Below are 27,619 nucleotides of genomic sequence, written 5' to 3'. Positions count from 1 at the left end.
GATTCCAGCATGGATCTGGGCTCAAGAGGGAGCCTTTGGGCTCAGGATTGGACACTTCCTAGAAGCTGGAGATCTTACGAGGGGGTGTAAAGCAGAACTTCGGTTGGTCCTGCTGGGCTCTGGGAAGGAAGCGCTGTGGGGGGGCTGTACACAGTGTGAAGTGTCTGTCAAGTCTTCCAGGGCATGGGACCCGCCCCTTATCTCTGCTGTTGCAGTCACATCTTAGTTGCCAATGATGATGACAGAGTTCATGCACTTAACACCTGCATTATATTGTCCCCTCTCTTTTTTTTTTCCCCATCCTCATCTGAAAACATGCCCATTGATTTTAGAGAGAAGGGAAAAGAGGGGGAGAGAGATGGAGAGAAATATCGATGGGAGAGAGGAACATTAATTGTTTGCCTCACATATGTGCCCCAGCTAGGGCCTGAACCTGTAACCGAGGCATATGCCCTGACCAGAAATCGAACCCCTGACCTTCTGGTTCATAGGATGATGCTTCAACCAACTGAGCCACACTGTCCAATGCTCTATTGTCCTGTTTTGAGGATCTGTATCCAAATGAAGTATTACTGTTTTTTAATTGAGTAGAATTGCACATAGACTGATTAAACAGTGCTTTAGTGTTCGTAGATATTTTTTCAAATTGATTTTTAGAGAGAGAGAGAGACATCAATTTGTTCTATTAATTTATACATTCATTGGTTGATTCTTGGTATGTGCCCTGACTGGCACCCCCACAACCCACAACCCCACAACCTTGGCATATGGGAATGTCACTAACCAACTGAGCAACCTGACCAGGGCCTTTTCATAGATATTTGGATTTGTAAGGTTTCCTTTTAGTCGTGAACTTAATAAGCAAAAGTGTGTTAAGCACTGTGTAGATAGACCCTATATTGCTAGTTGGGTTTATCACTAGTATATGAGTCTCTTGACTTTGCATTACTTTGTCCAATTTAAAGAAAATTGATTTGGTTTCATTTTCAAATTTGGACTTTTAACTATAGTTAGTACAGTTTTGTGGTTAAAAAGTGTACAAAAGGATATATACACACAGGGAAAGTGTGTATGTGTGTGTGTGTGTGTGTGTGTGTGTGTATTAGTGAAAGTGTTTCTGCTATGCTACTCTCCCAGCCCCCAACATCTGTGCTTTGTGTATGCTTTAAAAGAGAGTTCGCCTCTAGAGGATAGTTGTATCTAAATCTGGCTCCTTCCTCCACTTAGGTATGCAAATTGAACCCTACTACATTGCACTTAGGTGTGGATGTGTTGTTTTTTTTTTTAACTTTGAGATTGTACCATAATAGGTCACTGAGATTTACTGCTTTTCCTGAGATTGTTCTTTATACATTGAGTGTGATTGGTTGTTAAAGTTAATATTTTATTTGCCTTTAGTTAGTATGGCTTATAAAAGTACCAGCTTTACAGTTAAAATGTTTTACGCTATATATATAGCAAGTGAAAAGGAAAATAGGTAACCATATCATGGTTAAGGGTCTCATGAACTTGAAATTTCTAGGGCTTAAAAATTGGTATCCTATTTATTTTTTTAAAAAATATTTATTTTTAGAGAGGGGGAAGGGGAGGAGAAAGAGGGAGAGAAATGTGAGAGAGAAACATTGATCGGTTGCCGTTTGTGGGGACTGAACCTGCAACCCAGGCATGTGTCCTGACCAGAAATCAGCTGGTGACCCTTAGCTTTGCCGGATGATACCCAACCATCTGAGCCACACCAGTCAGGGCAAAAATTTGTATTTTAGTATAGGAAAGCTACCATACCAACAGTTTATTTCTGCAAAAACAATTTATGAATAAATACTCAGATATTCAAGAGCTGATTATTTGTATATGAGAGTTTTATAGAGGTAACAAAGTTTTAGAATGAGTTGCAGTTCGGGTCTGTATATTGACTGGTAGATAGATATCCAGATGAACTTAAATACATGAATATCCTTTAAAGGAAAGTCTGAGGCATTTTTGGTACCTGAAGCATCATACAAGGACATTTTTGCTAGCTTTTGGGGTACATTTGATGTTAGGCACAAATCATTAAGCTTACTTAAAAGGTTCTAATTCAGTATAATTCTTAGGTATGAGCAAATAGGGTTTAAATGGCATAAGTGAATGTTCTTATTTTTATTTTTTAAAGATTTTATTTATTTATTTTTAGAGAGACAAGTAAGGAGGAGAAAGAGAGGGAGAGAAACATTGATATGCAAGAGATACATTGATTGGTTGCCTATTGCATGCCCCCATCTGGGGACCTGGCTTGCAACCCAGGCATGTGCCCGGACTGGGAATCGAACCAGTGACCTCTCATTTCACAGGCCAGCACTCAGTTCACTCAGCCACACCAGCCAGTGTGAATATTCTTATTTTTAGAAGGCACGTGCTGAAATAATTGTAGTTGAAGTACGTTTGCAACTCGTGGATGATCAAGCAAATGAATTACATACAGCTAATAGGACAATGTACTTACTTTTCAGATTTAGATAAACTTTTTTGTGTCTTTGCAATTTTCTGTAATAAAAACTTGGGGTAGGGAAACATACCCCTTAATACACTATAATTTTTATAATTTAATGATACTTAAATTACAAGCTGATGTAGATAGCTTTTGATGGATTTAGTCTGAGAACATTCTTCCTATTGACCATTCTGTAATTGAAGCTACTTCCATGTGGTTTCTCTGTTGGGAAGATAATGGGAAAGGAAAAAAAAAACCAAACTGCTTTTAAAATGAAGACAAAAGTGTGTTAAATTTTATTAAGGTGTGAAATTTTGAGCAATAACTTTTATTACTAATGTGATTTTTTTGTAAATAAAAAGGTTAGTATTATGTAGTACTTTGCTTAGTAAATATAAAGTGAAATGGATTGATTGGCATCTTCAGTCTTGGTGGATAGAGATTAGTTAAGAAAAAACAAGATATTTTACTTGGAATTTGATAAAATTGGAGAAACTTTTCTCTCTCCTGCTTTTATATTTGGAAGGGAAAATACAGCAAAATTTCCCAGCTTATTTGAGATGGGAAGCGGTAGGGTGTGGCAGCAGTTGTATTCTCAGATTAGTAAATAGAAGAAAAGATGTCAGGTCAACTAGTGATTTGCAAACTGTAAAGATAATCTTTTGATTCTGAATTACTTATAGCTAGAAACTATTATTTTTATCCTGCTTAGAACTATGGAAGGGATGAAATGAAATGAGCTGTATGTGTGCATTTGTGTTTGGTTTGTTTTCTGTAGGATATAGTATCTGTGAGTTCATGTCTGCCAAAAGTTGCTTAAATTATTCCATACATACCTGGTTTTGAGGTACTAGCAATTTTTGGCCTTTATTTGCACTTTATTGCCAACTAAATATTTCAAAGCAGTGTTATTTTGTAATGGAAAATATGGGTAGTATACTTTGGAACAGAATATCAAGTGGTAATCTTAATTAAATATTTATAAGAGCATATTCATGTTAGTGAATTTCTAGGAATAACAAAGCCTTTTTTCTTCTTTTGTAGCATAAGCAGTACTATAATGGATGTAGACAGCACAATTTCCAGTGGGCGTTCAACTCCAGCAATGATGAATGGACAAGGAAGCACTACTTCTTCAAGCAAAAATATTGCCTATAATTGTTGTTGGGACCAGTGCCAGGCTTGCTTCAACTCTAGTCCAGATCTGGCAGATCACATCCGTTCCATACATGTAGATGGTCAGCGAGGAGGGGTTGGTTTTATCATTTCTTTTTTTTACTCCCTGTTTTCATTAGTTTTATTAATTTATAATTGTTAGTTAGGCTTATTTTTTTCTCAAAGTAATTTGGGATTGTTTTTACACAGGCTTTATTTTTTCAAAGGTTTTTTTCCCCCTTCTATTTACAGATTCCCACATACCTGATGGGATCAAATTAAATAGAACATGTAATGTGTTGGACTTTAATTTGCTCTTAGGTACATTATTTTGAGGAAATTCGACTTCCTAAAAGATAGTGGGAATATTATAAATGAATACAGTATGTTCCAAGTTTCTGATGTTTCGAGTTGAGGACATTTAGGAATTCACACTGTTTAGAGTAGTCCTAAATTACCTCTGATGCTGAAAATAACTGGAGAGACTATTAGTACTAGGATTAGTATATACAATCCTATTAGGTGACAACCTGCGCTTGTGATTTGTGATTGAAAATTGATAATCTTGACCAGGTCTAGTCAGACCTGGCTTAGATAAGAAGTTTTGATTATTCAGTGTTGCTGTATAACCTTTCAGGAATACATTTAGTAGTGTTAGTTGATACAATTATTATTGGATGGTGAATAAAGAGCTGAGCAAATTAGGTGAGTCAAAGTGTAATGGACCAAGATATTTATAATATTATTTATAACAGTTATAATTTTATCAAGGTTTTCCCCAAATAGTTACATTTATTACGTTTTCCAGAAATTAATGTCATGTTGTAAATACAGGTAATTTATTAGGCCACACGTTTCCCATCACCCTGCCATCACTGTTCAGATATACTGATACTAAAATGGATAACATCATCAGGGTTTAAAAGAGTAGGCAACTGTTTCCAAGGTTGTATTGATAATTAGGTTATATGGATCTTTAAAAAACAACAAAACAAAACATGCAATCATATAAGTACCCCTAACATTTTAACCCTTGATATTGCATTTGAAATTTCTTTCAAGAAGTATTTGCTGTTGTCACAAAATGTTGTAATATGTCAGCAATTTTTTGATTACTCAAGCTTGATAAACATTTGTCTTAATAGTTATGTGGTGTCTAGGTCGATTATCAGATGATGTATTAATGAATTGTGTCTATCATATGTTTTTTCACTGTATTACCATCTCAGTGGTTATGCAATTTTGGTAACAGTTTCCCTGCCTCCCAGTCAGGTTTTTGGTGTGAACTTAACTATGTTGGTTTCCTGGTCATTACTGAGTTGCCTTTCGTGAGCCGATGTTTGATGCCACTTGCTATATATCACTACGGTAGTCTTTTGAGCTATGTCATGATCCTTTTTAGTTACTTCATTCAGCCGATATTTATAAACTCACAAGCTGTGTAGAAGATCCCTGGGTTTTTATTTGAAGGCATGGTAGAATTTCACATTTCTAAGTCTTGGATCCTACAAGTTGAGTTGGCACATGCTTATGAGAATGTTTTCAGCTTTTTATAGATTTGTAGGAAAAAAATGGAGTTACAGAGTAACTGTAGCATATAATCACTGCAGCTGCATATATCTTACTGATACTACAGAGCTAGACTTGAAGTCTTGCTAATTTCTACAGTAAGTGTTAAATTGTTGAAATTAAAATCCCTATGTCACTTCTTGAACCCTTATTCATAAAATTGCTTTATTACAAATAATAAGATTCTCTGGCTAATTTTAAGAGTAATGCTATTTTGGCTGCAGGAAGGAATCCTAATTTTTGGAGGAAATTAATTGCGAAGTGACAAATATATTGGAGAAACGTAGAAAACACATCCCAAGTATTTCTACCTACCATCATTGCTATATAGGCTGGTATGTAGCTTTCAGAATGAAAGTATGAATGAGAATTTGAAAACCTGATACTATATAGGAAATCTTGATCTGGTTTTGTGCTTTAAAATAGAGTAGTTCTTGGTTGGAACTTTTTTTTTCAATAAAGTTACTGTAGACCCAACCACTGTGTACTATGTTATCTTTTTTCTTTTTCTTTTAAGATTTTATTCATTTTTAGAGAGAGAGGGGTAGGGAAGGAGAAAGAGAGGGAGAGAAACATTAATTTGCAGTTGCATTTTGTGCGCCCCCTACTGGGGACCTGGCCCACAACCCAGGCATGTGCCCTGACTGGGAGTCACAACGGCAACCCTTTGATTCTCAGGCAGGCACTCAGTCCACTCAGCCATAGGATCCAGGATGGAACTTTTTTACAAAATGGCCTCTTTGAAGTTTGGGACTTTATTTATTCATTTTCTCTCTTTTTAAAACTTTTCCGTTGTTTTTTTAAAATTACCATTTAGTCCCCTTAACCCCTCTCCTGTTGCCACACTGTTGTCCATGTCCTTGAGTGCTTTTTCCTTTTTTGCTTAATCCCTCCACCCTCTTTCTCCCTCCCCTTAGCTGTTGTTCTGCTCTCTGACTCTAGTTGGCTTGTTCAGTTTGTTCATTAGATTTAATTGCTTTTAAGTGTACAGTTCAGTGGCATTAGTACATTTACATTGTTGTGCAACCATAACCACTGTCCATCTCCAAAACTTTTTCATTGTTTAAAGCTGAAATTTGTACCTATTAAATAATAACTTCCGTATCCTCCCTTCCCCCAGCCCCTGGTAACTGTTATTCTACTGTCTATGTATGAAAATGACATTTTAGATACCCCATATAGGTGGAAAAACAGCAGATTTTGATGACATTATTATCTTTTTAGATTTTTAATTTCTTTTTTCTACCCTAAGTGTTAAACTATTGTAATGGAATAGAAACAAATGAGGGAAAAAATTGTTAACTGTAGAGGACTTGGTGCTTCTAATTAATAACAGTTTTATTAGAGCAGTAGTTAGCAGTAATATAGTTAAATACTATATTAATTCCTTTTTTTCCCCTCATCCCACTCTGATCTTCACCCTGGAAAAAACCAAAATCATCATGTAAGAGCTTAAAAACTTTTCCTCCTTTAAACTGTTTATGTAGCTATGTCACGTGGACTTTATATTTGTAGGTTGAAGCTAGGTGGAGTTCGGTTTTCCTAACCTTTTCATGTGTCAAAGTGGTTGGATACTTACCTCTACCTTAAAAGTTTTACTAACCATTCAAGTAGGAAATTATGAATGTATCTTTTTAAAAAATCACGAGGGTTCTCGCCTATTTAAAAAATAAAATAGGCAAAAAAAAAAAGAATCTTTTCTGTTGAGTATAATAGAGTTGTGTTTTGGGTCCATACTTTTCATGTATGATTACCAAAAGTGGACGGAGCTATTTTACTAATCAAATTTTAAACCCCAGCATCCTCTTTCTTTTTATAAAGATTTTTTAAATTTATTTTTAGAGAGGGGAAAGGAGGGAGACAGAGAAACATCAATGTGTGGTTGTATCTCACGTGTCCCCCTACTGGGGACCTGGCCTGCAACCCAGGCATGTGCCCTGTACTGGGAATCAAACTGGCAACCTTTTGGTTTGCAGGCCCGCGCTCAATCCACTGAGCCACACCAGCTAAACCCCAGTGTTCTCTTAATACACACTTAAGTTTTGGTTTATGGGGAACGTCATCTTCTAGGATTTCAGTGGTCCAATAAGATTCATTAGTCTTCTTTCTGTTTTAACTATTTATTTAAAAAACAGTTGGTAGAAAGAAATATATTCATGTTCCCTGATGCAGGAATTATTTCATATGTGCCATTTTGTTAAGTTTACTTTTGTATATGTTTTTTTAGTGTGTTTGACTGGAGAGGGCCAGAGGGAGATTGAGGGTATGGGAGTGATAGATTTGAATGAGGCCAGTTCTCTTTATGTTATGTAAAATGACATCTGTAGACTCTTGAGGGTTAAATCAGATTGCTACTAGGAAGTGAAATCAATCTTAGGAGGTTACTTTGTGTTGTGATTGCCAACTATTTTATTACTGTAATATTACAAAAAATATTCCATTACTGTAATTTGAAGCTTTTAAAAATTTTATTAATTTTTAAAGGGATACCTTTTTTTGTCATACTTTATGTCAAAGGAATGTAATTTCTTAGTAAAATGAGCTTCTGCAACCCCCCAATTTGGGCATGTGACTTATACTGCTTGCTGACTCTGTATTTAGAATATATTCTACTGATTTTATTTTACTAATAATCACTGAATAATTTTCCTTATGCATACATAGACTGTCAGGCTGCATTGTATTTTCTGAAGGTAAAGCTAACCTATTCTGACAGTAATGAATAAGGTATTCTTATTTATTTATTTACTTTTAGAGAGAGGAGAAGGGAAGGAGAAAGTGAGGGGGAAACAACAATGTGTGAAAGAAACATTGATCGGTTGCCTCTTGCAGGCCCTCAGCTGGGGACCTGGCCCACAACCCAGACATGTGCCCCGAGTGGGAATCGAACCAGCAACTTTTTGGTTCACAGGCCAATACTCAGTCCTTTGAGCCACACCAGCCAGGGCAAGTAAGGTTTCCTAGAGCAGTTCCCAACAGAAAGTCTCCTTGGAACATTGAAATTGTTGACCTGTACATCTTACAAGTAGGTCATTGTAAACTATAAGATTTTTTTGTAGTTTGGAAATATTATTTTAATGGCAGTGTAGTGCTTTTAAAAATATATATATTTTTTATTGATTATGCTATTACAGTTCTGACTTTTCCCCCTTTGCTCCACTACACGTAGCACCACCCACTCCCTCAGAGAATTCTACACCTTGTTCATGTCCATGGTTCATGCTTTTAAGTTCTTTGGCTACTCCATTTCCTGTACTGTACTGTATATCCCCATGGCTACTCTGTACCTACCTATTTGCACTTATTCATCTCTCACCTCTTCATCCATTCTCCCACACTAGCTTCCCATCTGGCAACCATCAAAATGCTCTCTGTAGCTGTGAATCTGTCTCTGTTCCTCTTGTTTGCTTAGTTTGGCTTTTAGATTCAATAGGTACGTATTTATTACCATTTTATTCATAGTTTTGACCTTTTTCTTATATAAGTCCCTTTAACATTTCATATAATAATGGTTTGGTGATGAAGAACTCCAAAGTGTTTTCTTGTCTGGGAAACTCTTTATCTGCTCTTTGATTCTAAATGATAACCTTGCTGGGTAGAGCAATCTTGGCTGCAGGTCCCCACTTTTCATGACTGTGAATATTTCTTGCCAGTCCCTTAGAGCCTGTAAAGTTTCTTTTGCAAAATCAGCTGACAGCCTTATGGGAGCTCCCTGAAGGTAACTAACTGATTTTCTCTTGTTGCTTTTAAGATTCTCTCTTTATCTTTAACTTTTGGCATCTTAGTTGTGATGTGTCTTGGAGTGGGCCTCTTCGTATCCATCTTGTTTGGGACTCTTTGTGCTTCCTGGACTTGCATGTGTATTTCCTTCACCAAATTAGGGAAGTTTTCTTTCTTTACTTTTTCAAATAGATTTCCAGTTTCTTGCTTTTTCTTTTCTCCTCTGGCAGCCATATGGTATGAATGTTGGCTCTCTTGACATTGTTCCAGAGGCTGCTTGTGCAGTCCACAGTTTCTATATTTTGGATTCTTTCTTTCTTCTTGTCGTTTTGATTGATTGTTTTTTGCTCCCTTATGCTCCAAATCATTGATTTGATTCTCAGCTTCATCCACTTCACTGTTGTTTCTCTGTAAACTTTTCTTTATTTCAATTAGTATATCCTTTGTTTCTGATTGGATCTTTCTTATGCTGTTGAGGTCCTCACTTAGTTCCTTGAGCACCCTTATAACCAGTGTTTTGAACTCTGCAATGGAGATTGTGTATCTCCATTTCATTTAGCTCTTTTTCTGGAGTTTTGATCTGTTCTTTTATTTAGGCCATGTTTCTTTTTATTTTTCCCTCCCTTAGTGGCAGAAAAATCTGGTGGTAGATCTCCAATATCGAAAATAAATACGGTTTTTCTGTTAACCAATGTTGCTTAGAGAATGTATATCATTTTGTATTTTTAGCATGTTTTGGAGTTACCAAATGTGTGCTCATGGTGTCTATCTCTGATTCTCCCAATGTTACATTGCTGGGAAGTGTGAAATCTGGATAGATTTAGTCATTTACTTTCGTTCTTTCTGTTTCTGTAAAATTTAATACAGTCTTATTAACATATATCTATCTGTTGTGAGAGCCTTGACTGTGAATCTCTGCTTCAGTATTCTAATTAATATAGCTAAATTTCAATTCATTTTAACATAGTATACAGGTACTGTGAGAGATTTTATTTTTGAATAATTCCTTTCATATTTTGGCTTAATTCCTATGGTGTTTGGCTTTCAGGTTGTGCTTTTACAATGAGAAAGCTTCTAAAAGGGTATAAAAATGTTTTTCACATACTGGCATACAAAAAGACTGAGGCTTGAATAAAAAGTCCTTTTGTCAGATTTTGGACTACCTGTTTTATCAAAGGGTTTTTCTAGTATAAATTAGGAAAGAAGATTTAGCTTTTAAAAAGTTTGTAGTTTTTGTGGATCCTTGATGTGGATTTTAAGTGCCATTTTGTGTATCAAGGCTATACTTGTATACATTTATTGCTTCCTTCTCTTTCCCCCTAATTATTTTTCAAATATTTCACAAATATTTCACCCAAATATGACTAAACACAGTTAGATTTGGTATTTGTACACTTACTTCATTTCCTAAAATATTCACCAAATTGAAGGTTATGGTTTTTCTTTGAACTTGAAGGCGTTGCTCTAATAATGTTCATAGACTTTATTCCATCTAGAGTCTGGACCATACTTACTTACAATTAAGGCTATTATCTGATGGAATAACAGATCTACCATTGCCTCCATATTTATGTTTATTCATAGATTTGTGGTTTCTTTCATATGTAGTGGTTGGCTAATTCTAGGTTAGCATAGAGTTTGAGTATTTCTCTGATTTTTTTTTTTTTGGAAGGTATTGTAATTCAACACAGGGGTCACTTGAAAGTTACAGCAACAGAATTCTATAAAAGTTATTACATAAATTATGTTAATTTTGTTCTGAAATACTTGTTTTAAGGCAATTTTTATTTTGGGGTTCTGACTTGTGAGAACTTTAAACCAAGCTCTGATTCCTGTTTATTACTTGGATGGAAAATTTAAGACTTTGAGAGTCTAAGTCTTGAGGCAGGAAATTGATACATAGCATTGATTATCTGCATGAGACTATCAAATCTTACTGAATTAATTTCCATAACATATAGGTGTAGCTTTACAATTTTTCCCCCCTTAATTCATTTTCAAAGTAGCTTTTAATTCTGCCAATTTCAGGAATTACTTTATAAACATGTACTAGGTCAGGAAGTTTTAAGTATGAAGGAGGAAATGTTAATGACTTTTATATCTGTTTAACTAAAAGAAGCTAGGAAATCTGTTGTGAAATCAGGATATGCAGTAACTTTCTCTAAATAGTTGCATCAACCAGCAACAATAGCAGTGTTGCCTATTTAGACCTATCTGATGTAAAATGGCTTTGGTTTGTGTAGAAACTGATCTGTTTTTTAGATTAAATTTTCCTGAGCTTAAAAAAAAATTGTTTTATTCAGACTTTAATGATTATTTCCTCACTTCCGTGTGTCTCTTGTTCTCTGTTCTATAATATGTTAATACTCTATAGTCTTCAAAATGTGGCTCTATTTATAACTGTTCTTACCTCAGAAAAGAACAGTGTAGAAATGGTACTTTGAAGGTAATGTAGAAATTGTAGTATGAAAGTGATGATTGCAGTAGATTTGTATTTATTTTGCTGATGTTAGAGATCCATTTTAATGTTCAGTTTGAGGGAAATATAATCGATTAGGAAATTGTATCTCACTAGTAGGAAAGTGATAAAGATTAGACTGTTAGTTGACAGACTTGTGCTTTTCCAAACCCAGTCATAGTTGCCTGAACCCAAGAATGTATGTCTGTTATGATCATAGAGTAGCTCATGCCCATTGCTTTTGTAATTATATTAATTTGACATTTTGCATTAGATTTTGGTTCCTATTCAAAGTAATTGAAAAATCATTTTTACTGAATAGAGTAATGTAAGAATAAGTAGTGTGCATGTGAGAATAGGAATTCAGGAGGAGGGAAATCATAATTTGATAATTAATTGTATTACTCATTCTTTTAAGATGAAACTAGTAGTATCCACTAATGAACATTTATTAGTTCCTTATTGAGGGTATACACAGCAGTCTTAAAGGGGAAGGGTTAAAACTGCCTTTCATACTGGAAGGTCAGGAAGTTTAACAGTAAGCATTTGATTGACTCATACAGTAAATGGCCTTTTTTTTTTTTTTTTTTTTTTTTTTGGCCAATTGAAGACTTGCAACATAGTTATTTGAGCTTATGAGGAATAAAACTTTGTTGAAATAAGTAATGGAAATAATTATGGCTCTTCTTTTAACAGGTATTTGTTTGCTTATGGAAAGGTTGTAAAGTATATAACACACCGTCAACCAGTCAGAGTTGGTTACAGAGGCATATGCTGACACACAGTGGAGATAAACCTTTCAAGGTAAGTAAATATATGTGATTAAAAAAAAAATTCGTCTTGAAAAGATTCTTAATGGGCAAATGTTTGTCCTTCTAAAACGTTTTAAAGAACATATGGTTTAACATTGCAGTAGATACATGGAATTTTAAAAAGTGGGTGGGAGCAAGATGATTTAATCCAATTATTAAAATTTGGAGGACAGAAAAAAGTCTGAGGGTAGGGTCTTGAAAATTGTGCACCAGGTGAACAGCTAGAATGCATGTGTTCAAATTTGGTTGGTTGGTACCTGTGCTCTGATTGTTCTCTCGCTGTCACGGATTTCAGCCTTTTTTCATTAGCCAACAGTGATAATTATATTAAAAAAATGTGATTGTAGAACATTAAGGAACTAGATTCCTTTCAGTTTTGAAGTCATGCACTGAACTTAGTTGTAAATTAGTGTCCAGTAGATGTACTGAGAAAAATCTGTATAAAGAGCAAGGTTTTGTAAAAATTTTCCTGTTTATCTTCATTAAAAATTAAACTATTTAGTTTGTAATTATGGAAAACATACAGACTAAAAGTTTAAAGACGTTGAATAGTTTTTAAACATATATATATATATTTTGCTATGCGTGCTGGGAACTTCCTATGAGTATCATTAGGAAGGAGATAATTCTTGTGAAGTTGCTTTTTAAAAAAATAAAATAATTGTTTTGAAAAGACAATCTTTTAACAAGTTTTAAAAATGTGTAAAGAGCCCTGGCTGCATGACTCAGGTGGTTGGAGCATCATTCTGTGCACTGGAAGGTTGCTTTTTCCATTCCCAGTCAGGGCACATGCGTAAGTGGCAGGTTGGATCCCCAGTTGGGGCATGTACGGGGAGGCGGCCAGTTGATATTTTCCTCCGTTCCTCTCTCCCTCCCTGCTTCTCCCTCTTTTCCTCTCTCTCACCCTTTTCTCTCTAAAGTCAATGGACACATGTCCTCAGATGCGGATTAAAAAAAAAAGTATAAAGAAATAATTTATATTTAAAATATTGCTTCCTTTTTTGTTCCCTTATCCTCCTCCAAATAACATACTGGTTTCTAGTGAATTCTTTTAGTATTTTTTTATGGAACTACAAGCAGATAAGTATGTAATCTCATTCTTCCTTTCTATACAGGATTTAGTAAACTATATACTGTCTGTACATAACTTTTTAAAATAAGCCTTTTATTTTAAAGCAGTTCTAAGTTTATATAAATAATGCAAAGATTATAGTTTCCAAATATCATACACCAATTTTTGCCATTAGTAACATCTTTATTGTACGTATGTGTACCTGGCATTTTTACAAAATGTGTTTTATACTAGAGACCTTTCTGTATTTGTTCATAGAGAATATCCTTTTTCTTTTTTCAACAGTTTCATAGTATTTCATTTTGTGTGGTTGTGGCAGTTCATTTAACCAAGCTAACAGGCACTTGGGTTGTTTCTAGTCTTTGCTGTTATACAGACAGTGCTATAGTGATGAATCTTTAAAAATGTTATTTTGCTTATATATGCAAAATATATATGCTTATATATGGAGAGAGAAGTTCCCAAATGATGTGAGTGGGTAGATCAAAGGCTATATAAGTATTGATAATTAACAAATTTTTTTTTTAATATATTGATTTTGAGAGAGATACACACAGACACACTTGTTCCACTTGTTTATGCATTTATTAGTTAATTCTTGTGTATGCCCTGACTGGGGATCAAACCTGCAAACTTGGTTTATGGGGAAGACAGTCTAATTAACTGAGCTACCTGGCCAGGGTGAGCATTGTTAATTTTGATTAATATTGCTAAGTTGTCCTCCCTGGGCATTGTGTCCTCATCAGCAATATTAGAGCGGCTGCTTTCTCCATGGCCTTCTTAATGGGGTGCTGTCAAGCTTTTGGATTTTTGCCAATTTCATATACAAGAAATTGTATCCTAATGTAGTTTTAATTTGCTTTTCTTCGATTATGAGTGATGTTGGGCATGTTTTCATATGTTTAACCATTTGGATTTCTTTTTCTCTATTTTTTAAAATATCAACAGTCCCATTGAGCTTTCTGTAGTTTTTCCTATGGACATACTACACAGATCTTGGCCCTGACAATTAGTGGAGGTGTGTGACCTGGGACAGGTTTTTAAACTTTTTTTAATGTGTAGCTGGTTGTACACTGTATGTATCCAATAAATGTAAGAAGTTACTTTTGAAGTAAAAGAATAATTTACTTTCTTATAATGTGAATTTTCATATATTTTTCTTTAAGGCAGCAGTTTATTGCTGGTTGATCATTATGTGCAGATAAATTTCAGAGTCCATACAAATGGGTTTTCCCCCAGATCATCTTTTTAGAAACTATAGATGATTCCCATTAGAAAGCCGGAAAGAAATTGTTGTGTAAGAAAGGCAGGCCTGTGCTCTTTAGGGAACTTACACCTCTAGGTTTATATAAATCTAAACAGATTTGAATAATGAAATGTTTTAAGTGTTTTGAAAGTGACTTGTGAAAGAATGTCTGGAATCATAGAGACTAATTAAATGTACACTTGACCCTCGAACAACACAGGGATTGCTACCTGTGCATTCGAAAATCTTTGTGTAACTGTTGACTCCCCCAAAACTTAACTATAGTCAGCCCTTGGTTTCTGGGGAGTAATAATTCCAGGACCCCCAAGGATAAGAAAATCTGTGGATGCTTCAGTCTCTTACGTAAAATGGTGTAGAACAGTGCTTATAGTCACCCTGGCCCTCCATAGCCACATCCATGGATTTCCAGCAGTGGATCAAAAATACTGCTTTTGGCCCTGGCTGATGTGGCTCAGTAGATTAAGTGCCTACCTGTAAACCAAAGGATCATCCGTTTGATTCCCAGTCAGGGCACATGCCTGAGTTGCAGGCCAGGTCCCCAGTGGGGGACTCATGAGAAACAACCACACATTAATGTTTCTCTCCGTCTCCTTCTCCCTCCCTTCCCCTCTCTCCAAAAATAAATAAATAAAATCTTTAAAAAGAAAATACTGCTTTTACTCTGCAGCCTGTGGACACAAGACCCAGAGATAAAGAGGGCTGTCTGTATTTATTGAGAAAAATATGTGTATAAGTGAACCTGCATAGTCCAAAACCATTGTTCAAGGGTTACTATACTGTATAATAGGACCTGGGAGAGAGGAGAAGTTGAGTGTAGTTGACTGTACATGTAGATAGAGGGGAATAATGAGATAATGATGTTTTGGGGCAAGTCTCTTATTTTTGAAGGAACAAAAAAAAACAAAATTTTTTTCAAAAGAAAAAGAGACTTGCCCCAAAACATCATCGCTGTATATTATGTAACTAAAAAAAAATTTTTTTTCCAAAAAATAAGAGACTCATTTCAGAATACCGTCACCTCTAAAGTACAGTTAAGTGTTCAACAATTTAGAGATTTGTTTTATATACATGCATCTGTGTAACCACTACTCTGATGAAGAACATTTTCAGTAAAACAAAGTTTCCTCATGTCCCTTTCCAGTCTGTCCCTCTGTAGTCCTCTCCTTCCCCCCAGGCCATATTATGGCTCTGTCACCCTGGCTTAGTTGTATCAATCTTTGTATCTGGCTATTTTCACTCAAGAAAATAGATTTTCCTTATTGTTGAATTTACCAGTCATCTTTTAAAAATTGCTGTGTAGTATTCAGTTGTGCAAATAAATCATAGTTTATCCATTCTGATGCTGGTGGGCATTTGGGTTGTTTCCAGTCTTTAGCTACTGTTAATAAGCTGCCTTATGCACATTATTCTACATGTCTTTTGATTGCATATGTGCCTTCATTTATCTTGGCCGTATACCTATGAGTGGAATTGCCGAGTCCAAGAATAGGGTATTTTTACCTTTTAGAAAGTGCCAAACCCATCTCCACATGGGTCGTATTATTTTACATTCCCACCGGCAGCAAATGAGAGTTTTAGTTGCTCTTTATCTTGATAGCATCAGTCTTTTTAATTTTAGCCATTCTGGTTGTTGTGTGTTACCTCATTGTGGCTTTAATTTTTATTTCCCTGTTGAGTTCTGAGCACATTCTCACATACTTATGGCTATTTCAATTTCTATTTTAGTGAAGTTGCCTAGTCAAGCCTTCTATTATTTTATTAAATGGTTTATCTTTTATTAGTATATAAATTTTTAATATTTTGAGAATAAGTCCTTTGTCAGTTATATGTATTACAAATACATTTTTTTCCAGTCTGTTTTTGGTTCCTTTTACCTTTCTTAATGGAGTCTTTTGAAGAATAGTTTTTAATTTTAGTGAAGCCTAATTTATCAACTTCTGTTAGGATTAGTGGTTTGTTTTTGTATTCTTTTAAAAAAATCTATGCCTACCCTCACTATGTGAAGATGAGGAGCATCTTAAAAAAGCCAAGAGTTTTGTCTTCTGGTGTTAGATCATTTTAGGCATCTATAAATATGTATATATTTTAAATATAATTGACATTACATAAAATTTGCCAACTGTACAATTCAGCAGTTTTTAGTGTATTTACAGGGTTGTGCAACCATGACCACTATCTAATTACTGAAATAATGTGCTTTTGAGAAAAAGGAAAAAAGCATAAAAGAATAGAGTAAGTGGACATTTTGGGTAATAGCATGTAGTTTCAAATACGTATGTGATACCTTATGGTGGCTATTTGAAAGTATTTAAAAAAAACATTTCTGACTAGTAAGCTTGAATTTAAAAGCAACTTAAAATATGAAGCAAAGTTTCTCATATTGATCTAGTATTTGTTGTATAAAGAACAAGGTGAAGTGGAGGGGTCAGAAATAATCAGGATTAGCAAAAGGCTTGAAAATAATGCTGCTTCATACCTTGCACATTACATGCATAATCGATCACATATTTTAACGAATGTAATCATGACAACATCAGTTCTTTGAGGTAATTACTCTTGTTGCCCTCATTTTATAGATGAGGAACTAAGGTAAGAAAAAAATTGAAGAGTTGGTAAGGTCATGAGCAGTTAGTGGCAGATTGAGGACTTAAGAGGCAGAATGAATCTAGGGTCTGTGTCCTTTCACACTTGTGCTTTAGGTGCCTCTCAGTAATTTGTCATGTAGAACAGCTCCTGTGCATGTATGTACTGTATATTGTCTTTGGGTTACTGTTATCTCTTAGCTACCTGTTAGTCTGGAATTTGATTTTTCTAAGGAGTTTGCATTGTATTTTTTGCCTTTCATATTCACAGCATGCTTCAGGCATTCTCCAGAGAGTTCAGTATTATTCATATCTTTACCTTTTTTTAAAAAACATTTTATTTTTAGAGAGAGTGGAAGAGAGGGAAACATCAATATGTGAGAGGTATGTCGATCAATTGCGTCTCTCATGCCCCGAAGTGGGGAGCTGTTCCGCAGCCCAGGCATGTGGCCAGACTGGAAATCGAACTGTCAGGCTGGCACCCAATCCACTGAGACACGCCAGCCAGAGCTACCATACATCTTTATGTATATACAATGCAGATACATACAATGTAAATATAATATAGAATATCTTCCTATTATTCACATTACCTTTTTTTATATTTTGTACTTTTAGAATAGAAGTCTTTTTGAATGTATTCATTTTATAAAGTAGGAATGACATCATTTCTTTGCTGTGATAGGAGTTAAATATTCTTTCCATGTTGACAATTTTCTTGATATTTTATGTTTTTTCAAAAATGCAGATTTTTAAACTTTAATTTTAAATAATTTCAACTTGCAGTAAAGATGCAAGAACTCCCATGTATTTTGTCTCTCATGTGTGTTGGTATAAAGAACTGCCATACACCCCCAGCCCAGAGTCACCACTTAACATTTTGTCATGTTTGCTCCGTCTCTCCACCCATCTATCTGTCATACTGGGTTGTCCAAAAAATCTGCCATGTTTTTTTCTGTGAAATAAGAGACAGATTTTTCAGCATTCACTTTATTGATTTGGATATTTTGAGTACGTTGTCTGTCTCCCGTGTAGTATAACATTGATAGTTCCCAATTAATATCTCAATTTGATTGCTCTCAACTTCAACTGGTCTACTTGACCTGGAGCATCGTTCAGTGATAAATCTCCAGCATGAAACTTCGCAAACAACTTTTTGACATATTCAATCAGTCCCAGTACCTTCTTCATACACTACACAAATTTTTTGTGTGTTTCAATTGCATTTTTACCTTTCTTGAAATAATAAAGCATAACATGCAAAAAGTGCTGCATATTTTCTTCCATCTTCAATATTAAAATTGCTATACAAAAATTCACCAGTTTTGATAAATTTTTTTAAATACACACTGATATGCCAGCTGTCACAATACAATCTAATAAAATTGTAGCAAATGAAGTTAAAGAAAACTAAGCACTACTAGAGCCATCTTATGGGAAAAAAACCAAACAAACTTTGGTCACCCCAATACATCTCTCCCATCTGTCTTCCTCCATTCCACTGTCTCTCCTCTTTTCTCTTTATGTAACTACCGACCAGTACAGTACGCACATATACATATTTTGGGAACCTTTTGAGAGGAGCAGTGTCCCTAAATACTAAACTCAGTGTGTATTTCCTAAGAACAAGTGCATTTATTTATATAACCTTAGTACGATTGTCAACATCCAGAGACTTAATATTGATGCTGTAAGCTATTAACATTTCATAAATTATCTCAATAACCCTTACATAACAGGTTTTGATTCCAAATGAGGATCATGCATAGTTTTCATAACTCCTTTAATCTTAAAGTTTCTTCAGTTTTTATCATACGTGGCACTGATATTTTTGAAGAATTTAACCTTTTATTTTGTGGTATGTCCTCCATTTTGGGGTTGTTTGGTGTTTTTGTAATCAGATTTTAGTTTAGCCATTTTTCCAGAAAATAGAACAAAACTCTCCCTGTTTTGGGGATGCTTGATGGCAATTTGTTTCCTCCTGTGAAGTTACTTAGCATCATTTGGTTAAGGTGGAATTTGCTAGGTTCTCTACTGTAAACTTATTTGTCCCTTTACAATGAATAACTCCAATAACTGTTGGACCCACATATATATGTGTTACCCATTAGAATCAGCTTTAGTCTCTGTTGATGATTCTTGCCTGGATCAGTTATTACTGTGAGGGTTACAGATGAGTATATTTCTGTCTTCCCATCTAAATTTGTTAGTTGGTATTCTTACATAACTTTCTGCTCTTTGCTCTGTCTAATCTTTGGCTTATAAACCATGACTGTCATTGTTTTTGATGATTACATAATACAGATTTTTATATATTGAATTGATTGGTTTTTTGCTCACATGGCTTCTGCGACATCTGGTTAAACATTTGAATGGTAAGGGTCTCCGCTAGAGTATTGGTAATGACACAGGCTAGAAACCAGATGTCAATAAGACCTAGTTAACTTGGTGTGGAAAATGAAAGCACTGGATGTATATTAGGCTTGAGTCAGTTCATTGTGAAATTTTAGTTTTGTAATATCATACACACTCCTAAAATGCAAATAGTTTCTTTGCCAAGGTTTTTTTTTTTTTTTTTACAAGATTTACCTATGATAATTGAAGTGCAAAGATTATTCCAAGCTAAACCCCCTCCCCTTTTGTATGTACATTTAGAGTTTGAGGGAAGAAGGGAAATTGCTGTCATTTTGTTAAACATAGTAAAACATTTTAATTATTAAAGGTTTGGAAAACATTACATGTGTTTATAGTACTAAGATTTGGGGATTGTTCTCTTGGTCTCTTCTTTTCATAATTGTGATTTTAATTCTTGTTAGTCATCAGATACTAAGCTTTATGATGGCTAAGTGATTTCAGCCCAATCTTGCTTACAAATATTTTACTTAACTGAAAAAAATTAAAATTAGATCTATACAGCCTATTTGGTGATTTTTTAAATTTCCTTTTTCTTTATTGCCAATGTAGCAGTGGTTTGTCTGGATAAATTTGTAGGTATATGTTTGAAATTGTGTGGTTGTACTTTTCAGATAAGCTCACTTTGTTCACACATACATTTCTCCCAAACTCTAATATTTGTTACTTTGAATACAGTATTTATAGTTATGTAATTGTCTTGGGTTAACTTATTAATTATAAGTTTTCCTCAGAAGCTAGTCTTCTATAGCCTACCATGATGGATTCCTTTCATAATATTGGCATATTTTTGAATACCTTCTCATTGCGAAATAGTAGTGCTTGAGAAACTCAGACTTTCTTTCAAGTCTGAAACAGCCAATCTTTTTAGGTATTTTGGAACCTAGAACCTAGGTTAAAAGGCTGATGAAAAGAAGTTTTATCAAACCAGACTTAAACTATTATATCCTCACTATAAGGTGGCTTATAGTTGTGGATACAGGCAAATTCTGGTAATTTTTTACAGGACACAGTGATTGATGCTAATATTACATCATTCACTGTGATGAGTGATTAAATAATATCCATCTTCAGTTCTTTTATGATGTTTTATAATGGTTGGTAATGCTAATTTAAAAATATTTTACTTTTTTCAGTTTTCTTGAGGTATAACTGACAAATAAAACAGTAAGATACAAGATACTTAGAGTATATTGTGATTTGACATGTATATACAGTTGTGAAAGGATTACCTTCATCTACTTAATTAACAGTCCACCTTACACACACATGCTTTATTGAGAATCTTGGTGCTTTTCATCATTGTTTGTAATAATACAAAGTTTTAAACATCCTGTTCTGTTACCTTTCATGAAATCTTTGCCATTTTGTGTGTCTGTGTTTGAAGCGCCCATGTTGCTAGCCTTGACAGCCAGTTTTTAGGAGGCTCCCACTCACCAAAGGGTATACTTTGAATATAAATAAGGATAGTAGTTGCAATAATCATCATGATACAAAAAAAAAAAAATTATTCCCCCACCCCCAAAGAAAGAAAAATCAATTGGTTCTTTTGGAGAATAGTAGGGATTTAATTATTTGGAAAAAATAAGAATCAAGAGGTTCTTCCTTTACTGTATAAACTGTCTCACTGGGTATTGTAAATCCTGATGTCTGAGTTGCACCCATGACCAATTAAAAGAGAATCTCTCGGGTGCGTTGCCAGGGATTGCTTTGTTTAAAAAGATCTTTCAGATAGTTTTGATGTGCACCCAGGCTTAAAAAACTATGTCCCATGAGATAGTTCTCTTAATGGTGACCTTATAAGAAATAGCACTTATTATATCACTGGGTGAACTGAGTTCTAACTTAGTTCATGGAGGGATATAATAACTACTATAAAACATTTTGCTCGTAAATTCAACTACCAGTTCAATGCTCTTTGAAAGGGAGAAATGCATAGAGGAAGAAAGGTTTAGGCTGTGTTTACTATGTGCATGTTGCACATGGGATTCTTATTAACTTACGCTTTCTTTTCTAGGCCTCCTTGATACACATTTGTTTTTCCCACAACCCCTTCTTCATTACTTGATGGCTGCTCCTTCTAGTCTATTTTGCTGTCCTCTGCTCTGACTTCTAAATGTTGGAGAGTGGTCTCTTAAAATTTCTTGCTCTAGGTGTTCTCATCTAGTCCTTCGGCTTTTAAATACAATTTATATTCTGATTTCTCTTAGTTGTGTATCTCTAGCCCTAACTTTCCTTGGATTCTAGAATAGAATATTCACCTTGCAAGTTTAATAGAGCATTTTGAACTAATTAACATGTACAAAATCTTGGTTTTTCATTTCAAACATGGTTCTACTCGAGATTCAGTAAATGGTAAGATCATCTATCCAGTTACGCTAGCTTTAAGAGCCCTGCACTATTCTTGAGTCCTTTCTTAATATCTCCCCTACTCCCCCAAATGCGGTAGCAAATCCTGTCAATTTGAACACGCAGTGTAATTTGCATATGACTACTACTTCTCACCCTACTCTTTTATCCCCAATTCATCTGTGTTTGTTAGTCAGACTACTACTTGAAATTCTTGGTAACTCCTCACTCTGGCTAACTTAAAATTCCCATATCTTAGTGTGATGCATAGTCAGGTCTTCATACCTGATGTTTAGCTGCTTCTCTGTTCTCATTACTAATACCTTCTAGTAAATTGTGTTTCAACCATAATATACCGTTTGTAGTTCTCAAATGGATCACACTTTACTCTCCTAGAGTTTTCATATATGCTCTGCTTTCTACTTGTAGTTTTAAAATACTTTTTACTCTGGAAAACTGTTAGATTTTTGGAAGATTGTTAGATTTACAGACAAGTTGGGAAATTCTTAGATTTATGGACAAGTTGCAGAGATAGTGCATAGTTCCCTTGTAACTTCACCCAGTTTGTTTCCCCTGATGTTACCATCTCATGTTACTGTGGTTTGTTTGTCAAAACTAAGAAACCAACATTTCTACCTGGAATTTTTGTTTTCCTTTAGGTTACCTGTTAATTAATACTCCTATATCTTCTGTCAAACTGGTGATTTCCGCTCTATGTTTCAATAACTCCATGTAGATTTTCATAGTACTTCATAGTCTTTGTTCTAGAAAAGACAATCTTAGTATTGCTTCATGTGAATAAATCTGTTTGGAGGGGAAACCCCCAGTAATTTCATGTTTCAAATTTTAGAGCAGCTACTTAATCACAATGGTAAACAACATAGAGTGTTTCAGTGGATGTGGGAAATAGAACATTTATAACATTCAATGTCCAAAAAGCCATTTTTTCCCCTAATTGTTGAAACAGGGTGCTTATTCATCAGAACACTGTATGAGGTGGCTTCAGTTTAGGGGCCATTGTTGCATGTGTGAATGAAAACATGAGTATTTGAATGCTAAAACACACTCAGTACCATGAAATGCTCATGTTAATAGGATGAAGGTACTAAGGCCATGTGAGGCAACAGCAGACTTGAATCTCACCTGTTCTCTGTGATACACTGATGAGTGGACTATTGATTAGATGACACTTAAAATTATTTCCCCCTTCAGGTTAAAAAGAATGTATTTCAGTGAAATGTGTGCTTGTGATTCTGTTATATTTCCTTTTAATAAATGTACTCTTTCTGTAAATTTTTATTGTACATTTGTGTTTTCTTTTTAGATTTGTTTATGATTCTTAATTGAGGAATAATTGAAGAAAACAGCCTAGGCTGGTGTGGCACATTGAGTTGAGCGCTGGCCTGGGAACCGAAAAGTTGTTGGTTTGATTCCCAGTCAGGACACAAGCCTGGGTTGTGGGCCAGGTCTCCAGCTAGGGGTGTGCGAGAGGCAACCTGTCAGTGTTTCTCTCCCACATGAATGTTTCTCACCCTCTCTTTCTCCCTCTCCATCCTTCCCCTCTCTCTAAATTTTTTTGTGGTCTAAATAAAATCTTTAAAAACAATCAAAGACAACAGTTTTCTGTTAGAATTCTTGTTATTGATTTTATTTTCAGAGCCTTGAATCATTGATTTAATTGTTGATTAAAATAAACCTGTGATATTTACTCTCAGTTTTAGATGCTACCAGGGCATATTTTTTCCAGTCTTGAAGGGATCCCAGGAGAAAATAAATCCTCCAAACCTACTGGGACCCTTATGATTAAGGACAATCCTGGTGGAATCATATCACAAAATCCATCTGAATTTAAACCTGAAGGGCTTGGATCTAAATGGTCATTTCTGCCTTTTAATTATGAGTACAGTGAAGTAGCTATTCTAAAATTTGAAATGTGGAGTTTTTTCAACACATTTGTTTGAATAACCAATGTTAACTGGGAACCCCAAGGCAAAGACTATCTTATATATATATTATATTCTTTGAAGCATCTAACACATCAGCCACAAAAGATGCTTATTTACTGTACGTTTTTAGAGTAGGTGTTAGGGAATATAGGGTTGGGATCTTTTTGGAAAGTAAGAAAAATAAGTATTGTATGGCTTATTCTGTGGCAGTACTGTGCAATAGAAATATGTGTATACTAAATAGGTCATTTAAAATTTTCCGGTGCTAGAGTAAAATAGTTGAAACAGGTGAAAATAATTTAAATAATATCTTTGAAATAACCTATTCTTTCAGTATTTTATCAATGTACAAAATTGATGAAATATTTTGCTTTTTTGGTACTAAACCTCCCAAGTTGAGTGTACATTTTATAGCCACATTTCATGTGCTCAGAAACTACCTTGTGTCTAAAATGTATTGGATAGTATAAAACTAACCCAAAAGCACTGTCAGTTCAGATGCTAAACACTTGGTCTGTATTTAGATTTTACAAAATTTGCAGTTTTAGAAGTAGATTGACATAACCAAGTTGTTCCAAAGATACTTAAAAGTTTTTCAGTACTTAAGTATCATGTTTGTTTGTTTTTAAAGATTTTATTTATTTTTAGACAGAGGGGAAGGGAGGGAGAAAGGGACAGAAGCATCAATGTGTGTGGTTGCCTCTCTCATGCCCCCGACTTGGGGGACCTGGCCCACAACCTAGGTATGTTCCCTGACAGGGAATCAAACCTGTGACAACTTTGGTTTGCAGGCCAGCGCTCTGTTCACTGAGCCACACCAGCCAGGCTTAAGTGTAATGTTTAAAATTTTAAAAAAGGGTAAGAAAATACAGATAACCATAAAGGTACTACTTCTTACTAGGATGCTTTTAATAAAATAAAGGAAAAATAAGATTTGGCAAGGATGTGGAGCTGATGGTTTTATGACTTTGTGAATACACTAAGCACCACTGAATTGTACACTTTAACATAGTATATAATATTTAAATTTCACCCTAATATAAAATTAATTTAAATAAAATAAAAAATATGGTTTGTTAGTTATAGTAGTTTTGCCTAAAGTGGTAAGTGGTGATACTTGGGCCTTGGCTCCTGTGGTGGACAGTTGTTTTATGGCAATATAGTAATCTACAGAAGGTCACGACTTTAAAAAGCATTATTATTATTTTTTGTACCTAAAATATGTGTAGTAAGTTTTTAAATTCTAAGAACTCAATAACCACTAGTTGCTAAACTTCTCATGGTCATAGTCTATAGCTGAACATTGTTGATGGGCGTTCTCTGAGGACCACACTACAGATAGGATCCTTGTAGGAAGTAAATGAAACACTAATTTAAAAGTACTGGATGGATGTGGCTAAGTGCTTCTTCTCATGGTTCCCGTAGCGCACTATGCTTAACCCACTGATTGTAGCCCTTTGAAGTTGTCACTTTATATGTATGTCTTGCTGACCACATGTAAGCACTTTCAGGATGAGAACTGTATCTCAGTCATTCTTATACTGGTAGAATCTGGCATGGTACAGAGCGTAGAAGAAATAATTATTTGAGTTAAAATCTTGAATCATTTCTCTGCCTCTTAATTTAGTGGACACTCTAGAACGGGCAAAAATTTTTGTTAGTAATGCTGAGTGCCATTAAAGCCTATAAAATTGTCGCTTGCATATTAAAGTAAAAAGAATGATTATTAATGACACTGTATAAGGAGCTTGCTGTGAAATGTTTTAACCAGCATTGATTTTTATCAGATTCTATAAGTAGTTTAGTAAAACTATGCTCCTGCCTTCAAAATGCGTGGAAAGGATGAGTTGGGATAGATATTTAGATGTGCAGTGAAAGAATGAGGATCTCCTCCAAGGAGGATGAGCTCCTTTTACTTAGTTTTAGAGAGATTTTGTGCATAAAGTTAGAATCTCTACTAATAGAGGGGTTGTGTTGTATTTTTAGAAGTTTAAAATGGTAGAATGCCTGTTGAAAGAAAGACCCTGGAAGCATGTAGATTTTTTGTGGCATTATCTAGTTAGAGTGTAATATAAATTGAAACACCTAGGAAAAATCTGATTGATGTAATTGTGTTAAACATAACATTTGCATGGTTGGAGTTTAGTTGTCAAGTGAGAAACTAAATAAAGTGGATAAATTACTAATAGAAAAGACACTAGCAATTTAGTGGTAGATTTTGGTGTTTGAGGATCATTTTGAAAAATGGTCATTTGTTTTCTTCACTTTTAAATTTTTTTAAATTTATTGATTTTGAGAGAGAGAGAGAGAGAGATCAATTTGTTCTTCAACTTATTTATGCATTCATTTGTTGGCTCCTGTATGTGCCCTGACCAGGGAGCGAACCTACAAACTGTATTGGGGTGGTGCTCCAACCAACTGAGCTGCCCAGCCAAGGCAAATGGTGTTTGTTTTAATTGACATTAATTTGTTAGAAGACCTGCAAATATTATTTTCTAAGATCTAATTAGAAATCACGCCCTAGCTGGTGTTGCTCAGTGGATTGAGTGCTGGTCTGTGAACCAGAGAGTTGCCAGTTTGATTCCTAGGGCAGGGCACATGCCTGGGTTGGTTGCAGGCCAGGTCCCCAGCAGGGGGCATGTGAAATGCAACCACACATTGATGTTTCTCTTCCTCTCTTTTCCCTCTCTTCCTCTCTCTAAAAATAAATAAATAAAATCTTTAAAAATAACTTAGAAATCACACATTTGTACCGTAACTAATTTGTATATGTAAATTTAGTGCTATCTAAGCATTCTACATTTATTGTTGGAATAGCAGATCCACCAGGTTGACTTAAGTGGAAAATCTTTTGTTTTCTTAATCTTGGAAGTACAGAAGGCTAAAGAGGCAGTATTTAATGGAATTTGTAGAGGGCCGTGTGAGTCCAATTCTGAGAATAAGTCCTCTTTGACAGGTGAGATTTAATATTTTAAATGTCATTATTACCATATTTGTGTTCTATCTGTTAGAACAGTAGGGAGGCTGCTCAAGGTTTTGAAACAGCGTATATTATATGATAAAAATAATTTTAAAAAGCCAGGAATACACATAACTATCAGGATTTCTAATTCTTTGATGTAAAACAACTTACTACTCCTCTTTTAAAAAGTGGTTAATTCAAAACCAAATTTTTGGAGAAGATTTCACTATGTTCATCTTGCATGTAGAGGCAAGAGCAGTAAACTGAGGACGTATGAAACTTGAGTTTTATTTTTCAGCTGTGCCACTGCTTAATGTGAATTACTTTGGGCAACTTATAAAATGAAAGGATTCTGGAATTAGTTTTATAGCATTACTGATATGCTTCTGAAAATATGAAATAGTCACTCATTCATATTGTACTTGTTCCCTACTCAACATCCCTGACATTCTTTTTTATTTTTATTTAGTGTGTTGTTGGTGGCTGCAATGCCAGCTTTGCTTCTCAGGGAGGGCTAGCTCGCCATGTACCCACACACTTCAGTCAGCAGAACTCCTCAAAAGTTTCTAGCCAGCCAAAGGCCAAAGAAGAATCCCCTTCTAAGGCTGGAATGAACAAAAGGAGGAAATTAAAGAACAAAAGACGGCGCTCATTACGTAAGTTTTCATTGAAAATCTGTGTGTCTTACAGTGCTTTTGTTTATATCTTGAGCTTTTATGCAAATTTGGTTTTTACTGTTCTTTAACTCTGCTTATCTATTTTTGTTAACAGTAATAAACGGTTAGGATACCTGTGGGACAGTGTGAGAATTCAGTGATGAAAGATTTATCTGTAGTAACTAAGTG

The 27,619-nt window shown here is 34.9% G+C and overlaps 1 protein-coding gene across 3 annotated transcripts in view; it reads left to right on the top strand.

The window, feature by feature from the left end:
• Positions 1-27,619, top strand: part of AEBP2 (AE binding protein 2) — a 64,946-nt gene that overhangs the window by 17,843 nt on the left and 19,484 nt on the right. For all 3 annotated transcript variants that reach the window (XM_054591378.1, XM_054591376.1, XM_054591377.1), the window contains 3 exons: positions 3,515-3,722; positions 12,069-12,176; positions 27,244-27,430. In XM_054591378.1, the coding sequence (XP_054447353.1) occupies positions 3,515-3,722; positions 12,069-12,176; positions 27,244-27,430 (503 nt within the window). The remainder of the gene's footprint in view (positions 1-3,514; positions 3,723-12,068; positions 12,177-27,243; positions 27,431-27,619) is intronic.

Source organism: Pteronotus mesoamericanus, unplaced genomic scaffold, assembly GCF_021234165.1.
Source record: "Pteronotus mesoamericanus isolate MK-2021 breed Mesoamerican mustached bat unplaced genomic scaffold, CSHL_Meso_final scaffold_21, whole genome shotgun sequence".
Classification (NCBI taxonomy): Eukaryota; Metazoa; Chordata; class Mammalia; order Chiroptera; family Mormoopidae; genus Pteronotus; species Pteronotus mesoamericanus.
Note: the sequence above shows the minus strand (reverse complement) of the source record. Positions and strands in the feature narration are given on the sequence as shown.